This window comes from Medicago truncatula, chromosome 2 (genome assembly GCF_003473485.1).
Source record: "Medicago truncatula cultivar Jemalong A17 chromosome 2, MtrunA17r5.0-ANR, whole genome shotgun sequence".
Classification (NCBI taxonomy): domain Eukaryota; kingdom Viridiplantae; phylum Streptophyta; class Magnoliopsida; order Fabales; family Fabaceae; genus Medicago; species Medicago truncatula.
This window is the reverse complement of record NC_053043.1, coordinates 30,564,533-30,570,787: the sequence shown is the minus strand read 5'-3', so window position 1 is coordinate 30,570,787 and position 6,255 is coordinate 30,564,533. Positions and strand designations below refer to the sequence as shown.

The 6,255-nt window shown below is 32.2% G+C and overlaps 1 protein-coding gene across 1 annotated transcript; it reads right to left on the bottom strand.

Annotated features, from left to right (window-relative positions):
• Positions 1 to 5,712: 5,712 nt before the first annotated feature.
• LOC112419397 (uncharacterized) lies at positions 5,713 to 6,015 on the bottom strand. The gene has a single exon (XM_024777042.1). The coding sequence runs from the start codon at positions 6,013 to 6,015 to the stop codon at positions 5,713 to 5,715; it is 303 nt and encodes a 100-aa protein (XP_024632810.1).
• Between the last annotated feature and the right edge of the window lie 240 nt (positions 6,016 to 6,255).

Genomic DNA, 6,255 nt, shown 5'->3' with positions numbered 1-6,255 from the left:
TCTGGGATCTTAGAACTTTCTAGCCATACCATTCATCCCAACTTTGTACGACCAAGTAGATTTTGATAAATCCAAAACATTGTCTGGATATTCAATTGAAATGAGTTTCACATGACCCCCCAACAATACCAGTTTCTTTCATATCAATGAACCCACTACAATTTGATTTACCAAGTGTAACACTTAATAAACTTATAATATTGGTACCTCGTTTCAAGGAAATATCCTCATCATATACGAAACTATGTGTACTCGGGATACTATCATATACACCCCACCAAAATCCATTAATATATGAATAAATAATAGGGCCTTTTGCATTCACTTGCAGTGTTGATTTCCCCCAAACAGTTGTGTCATTTACGACTACTTCGGTCATGTACCATAAATAATCACTAGCTCCAGCAGTAACATTCTTTTGATCTAAAAGTTTAGATGCAGTAAATGTCCCTTTGCCTGGTAAGGTGTCTTGCATTGGTTCAGATGCCCATTCCCACTTGAGTGGGTTTCCTAATGAACAAGTACACAATAATGCTAAACATGCAGTAAGAAATGTACGAAACCTAGGATTAGACATATTTTTCAAACATGCAATAAGAAATTTCCAAACCATATGATTGAATGAATCATCTAGGGATATTTTACTGGTTTTGTGGCAGCCTCCCACCGCCCCGTGGTTGAAAGTTAACACGGATGGTTCGGTAATTGGGGAACATGCGGCATGTGGGGGGCTGTTTCGAGATCACCGTGGGACGTTCCGCGGTGCTTTTGCCTGTAATGTTGGGATACAGTCGGTTTTTAATGCGGAAGTTTTGGGTATGATTTTTGCCATTGAGTTTGCTGCCCGCCATGGTTGGAGGAATCTCTGGTTGGAAAGTGATTCGACAAGTGCTCTCATGATCTTCTCGAACCCTTTATTGGTGCCGGTGTTGCTACGTAATAGATGGCACAATGCTAGAAATCTTGGGATTCAGGTGATTGCTTCTCACATTTACCGTGAAGGTAACTGCTGTGCCGACTATTTGGCGACTCTGGGTCACTCGGTGGTAGGCGCGGTTTGGCTAGATTCTCTTCCTCTAGCACTGGGCTTTGATTTCTTTCGGGACAGAAGCGGTTGGCCTAATTACAGATTTTCGTAGTCTGCTGCTTGTCTGTTAGCTGTTTTCTTTTTTCTTTTTGTGTTTGGCATTGTTTCTTTTGGAGGGTTTTGGCCTAGTCCCCCCTCCTTCTGTATTTATTTTTCCCCTTTTTTTATTAAATTTCCTTCGAGTCTGGCGGCATAGGATGGAGATGTCTCGGGGTGCCAACCTAGTTGGGATGTCGACGATGTCTCCTGATGCTTGTCCTTTCTCCTTGCTTATCCAAAAAAAAAAATGAATCATCTAGGGTCAATGTACAAGTTTTTTATAGGCACAATTTCATACATGGATTTTCTATTTTTAGTTTATTATTGATGATATCCATACACTCAGATAAGGATTGATTTATGTCAATGATTAGATTCACTTCCTACCTTAAAATGATTTTTTGGTTGAGGTTTTCTTACTTAAAAATATTGGTTGGTTGTGAATTGTCGTTTTCTAACATGATGGTTGGTTTTGTAAAAAATTTAATAGTTGGTTAACAGTTTTATTCTGCATTAACTGTGCACTAGAGTTTAGCTCATCATATTATATTTGTACTCCTAAATATTGTCCTATTGCCCTTTCTATACATTACTTTATTTTTTGGTACAAACTTGCTTTATATTATGTAACTAGATATAAAATTAATATTTTTTTCCTATTTTATATAACATTAATAAATTAATTAAAATGATAATTTACAATATCATGAAAATTAATTTAAAAAAAATGAAATTTTGATAAAAGTTAATTTTAAGCATTTAAAAAAAAATCTTTTTTTTTACAAGGTTTCCTCCATCTATGTTTACAGACAATATTTTTTAAATAATGAAAAGAAGCAATAAATTGTCAGATAGAGATAAAATAGAAAAGAAAATTTGCGATGAGGAATATAATTTGGGTGCTTCTACCATATTGTTGCATTTTAATGAATTTAAATTTGTCAATGCTCCTAACTAATTAGAAGGCAATATTTTATAAGCAAGTCATGATATCATTGTCAATATATTTTCTCTCTCCCATCCATAAATCCTTTTCCTTTTTTGGATATATATATATATATATATATATATATATATATATATATATATATATATATTAAAGTATATTCCTATTTTTCTATTATGAAGGGAGATTCAAGTATATTCAATCAAATCTTTTTATTATTACATGGTCGGTTAAGTTTTTTAAAAACTATACACAAAAACTACAATAATGTCTTCCCTCTCAAAACAAAATTCGTTTACAACTTAGCTTTAGGAAAATTCTTCCGAAATCTGGTTCTCGATTAGAATGCTTGATTCGCAGTCACTGACAGGAAAGAAACATGTCATATATGTCTGGTTGTCATTATTCGTATCCTTCAACACATAATTTCATTTTAAGTGGATCGAGTAAGGTATTTAATATATTGTGAATCGTACCGGCATCTTTTGTTTGTTTTCCTTTAATTTACATGAAATAGTGTTGTCAAAACTTAGAAGAACTATCTAGATAATGATGAACAAAACTCATTTTCCATATTTGTAACAACACTAATTACAAAGAGATAAAATGGAAAGGGAACAATCACCGCAGAGCCGCGTATCGAGCACATTGTCAATATTGGTGCTTCTATGTCATTACAATACGAGGCAATTTCTTTGGGTACCATGAGCCTTTTAAGCCACCCTTTATATTCTTATTATCCTTTGTGAAACCTCTTTGAGCCTCCAACAATAATATCTTTTGTTGTTATTAGGTAACGAATCATGTTACGGTTCTAAACCTTAAATGCAATCCGTTTGATTTCTCTTGGAGTTAGATAGATAATAATTATAACTTGGTATGATTTGAGCTAAGGTTGGGGTTGCCCTAGAAATATTTTAAGTTTGGGGTGGGATACCAGTATAACTTATTTAGAAGAAATAAAAAAATGACAAAATGTAGATTACCATGGATCTACACACAAAAAAAAAAAAAAATCAAGAGTCAAAACATCGAATATTTTGGTATCTTATAAACAAACATGTTTATTTATGTTTGAAAAAGATAATTAGTTCTACTTAGTATCCATCTTGTTTGAGCCAAGGAAGGAAGGTTGGAAGTACATCGATGATTAGTGGGAATCCTTAGGTTGATAATCAAATGGGTTGTTTACTCCATATGGCGTTGGGGCGCATGACAATGTGTTGGTATCTCACTTGCAGTTTGCAGACGACACATTAAATGCAACGGTTAAAAAAAATTAAATGGAAGAAAAAAACATATTGAAATATAATATTAAAAAAATAAAAGAAAAGGTTCCCAACGTGAATTGAAGAGAGATACTTGTGAAATAAATTGTCGAGAAGTAGTTTTTTGAAGTAGCATTCAAGAACTTTTGGCCATAGCTCATTCCATTCAATTTTATGCATTAAAAAAAGTACATTTTTTAGTAAGTACTTAATTGATATTGTATTTGGCCTAACTTCTCCTTAAAAATGTAGAGAAGTTGAAAAAAATACCGGGTCAAACGGTATCTTATTCGCCCACAACGGCAGTGTAGAAGCAACTGAATTTGGGACAAAAAAAATTGAAAAATAGTTAAAAATAAAAAATTGTAAAATAGTTAAAATTTTTAAAAATATAAAAATTGGAAAATAGTTAAAAAAAAATTGGTGAAGTAGCACTCAACCAAGCAACACGAAAAAAATTATATGCATTAGTGTAACAAAAAAACAGACAGAGAGACATAAAATATTACTCTAAACGTTGATATTACTCTAAAAATTATATGTATATTCGTGAGGACGAAGAAAGGAAATAAAAATATTTGGAATCATTAAATGACAGCATGAATAAAAATATTTGTGAGGTTGTGACGATTAAACGATATTGAAATTAAATATATAAGATAAAAAGATAATAATATTTCTTTGAAAAAAAGATAAAATTAAATGGAACCTCCTTAAAAAATTAAATGGAACGGTTGAAAAAAATAAAGTTAAATGGAAAAAAAACATATTGAAATATAATATTAAAAAATAAAGAAAAGATTCTCAGCGTGAGTTGAACAGAGGTGTTTGTGAAATAAATTTTATGCGTTCAAAAAAATGTTCTTTTTATAGTAAGTACTTAATTGATATTGTGTTTGGCCTAACTTCTTCTTAAAAATGTAGAGAAGTTTGAAAAAAGTCGGGTCAAACGATACCTTAATCTCCCACAACGCCAATGTATAAGCAATTGAATTTGGGAGAAAAAATTTAAAAATATAAAAATTGGAAAATAATTAAAAGTTATTAAAAATATAAAAATTAGAAAATAATTAAAAAAATTGGTTAGGGGAAAAAATGGAAATTTATAGGCCAACCTTAAAAAAAACTCAACCAATTAGTAATTTACCAAATTGCTCCTTATAGAGGCAAAATTATAAATTCAAGGGACATTTCTTTTTATATAAGTATATAGATATAGATGATAGTCAAGTTTAAAATATCTCACCAAATAGAGATGAGTATTAATGCATCAATTTTTTTTTTCTTCATAAGATTATATTTTTTTCGACTTCCTTAATTAATTTAATTATTTTTTTCCAAAAATAAACGATATTCATTTATTCAAATTGATAGTGTATGTGAGCTTAGCTTAGTTGGTAAAGACAATGCATAATATATGCATGGTCTGGGGCTCGAACCCCAGACACCATAAAAAAATAAGATAGAGTACATTGATACAATACGTGTTCGCTAAAAATAAAAAAAATGAATTTGTGAACCAACTTAAGCATGGTTTTTTCTATGTTACCCTCTCTTGTTTATGGGGTATTTACCCGTTCAAGATATCAACTAATCAAAATATGATATACAAATGTAACATTAAATGTCAAATAAAAAAATCAATTTTAATAAGGTAACTTTTAATTTTTATTTAATTATATTTAGGTATACAATCTGAATTAATTTACACTATAGGGCTTGTAACAATTAAAATTTCACATCAAATTCAACCCATCATGGCTGTGTTTGGTAACACGAATAAGCTAGCTTATAGCTTGTTGGATTAGCTTATAAGATGTGTTTGGTAAAAAGTTTTTTTTCACTAACTTGTAGCGTTTTTTGAGAAGCTATTTCAAGTAGCTTTTGAGCTTATTGCTGGTAGTTTTTTATATTTTCTTCCAATTTTAACCCTATTAATTTAATTTAATTATTTTTTAACAAAACAACATGTTCATGGCTTAAAAAATAATGGCCAAGTTCATAGCTTATTTTTTAATAAAACAACTGCCACGTTTTCTCCTTTGAAAAAAAACTGTCATGCTTTATTTTATTTTTTAATGAACGCTTTATATATATTTCTTAAGGGAAATGCTTTTTTTTTTTTGGATAAGGCAAGGAGAAGGTTAGACATCAAGGAGCCCAGAGACATCCCAACTAGGTTGGCACCCCACTGGAACTCATATCCTTTGTCGCCTACTTCATAAATATTATTAAAAATAGAGAAAAATATGTACAAAAGGGGAGACTATGCCAAAACCCTCGAAACAATAGAAAAAAAAAATAGAAAAGAAACAGCTGACAACTTAGGGAAAACGATAATTAGGCAAGCCGTTACTATCCCTAAAGAAGTCTTAATACAAAGACGGAGGTAAAACATCAAACCAAACAGTGTCAGGCAGATCATGACCCAGAGAAGCCATCTTGTCCGCACGACAATTTCCTTCACGATAAATGTGTGAGCAGATAATAGTAATTCCAAGTTGAAAACAGTTGTGCCAGCGGTTCCGAAGATGGACAGGAATCAAGGTGGAATTCTTGAAAGCAAGCACCGTTGTAGAGGAGTCACTCTCCACCCAAAGGTTGACCCAATTGTACTTTGCAGCAAATTCCAAAGCAAAAATAATGGTTGAAAGCTCCGCTTCAAAAATCGACATCGTGCCCAAGTTCGAAGCAAAAGAACCTAAAAAAGTGCCTCTGTGATCAAGGAAAATTCCCCCCCTCCTCCCATAAGATGCTGATGAGTGCATGAGAGATCCGTCCGTATTAGCCTTGACCCAACGAGTGGTTGGAGGCTTCCAAACCACCGGAACAATCTCCTTAAATCGACGGAAGGAAGGGGAAACATGGAAATTTTCCTACACAGTGGTGTCTGTAGGAATACAATAACCTGTGCC

Excerpts from the sequence above, each read along its gene's own strand:
- LOC112419397 (XM_024777042.1), bottom strand. The coding sequence starts at position 6,015 with ATGTCGATTTTTGAAGCGGAGCTTTCAACCATTATTTTTGCTTTGGAA.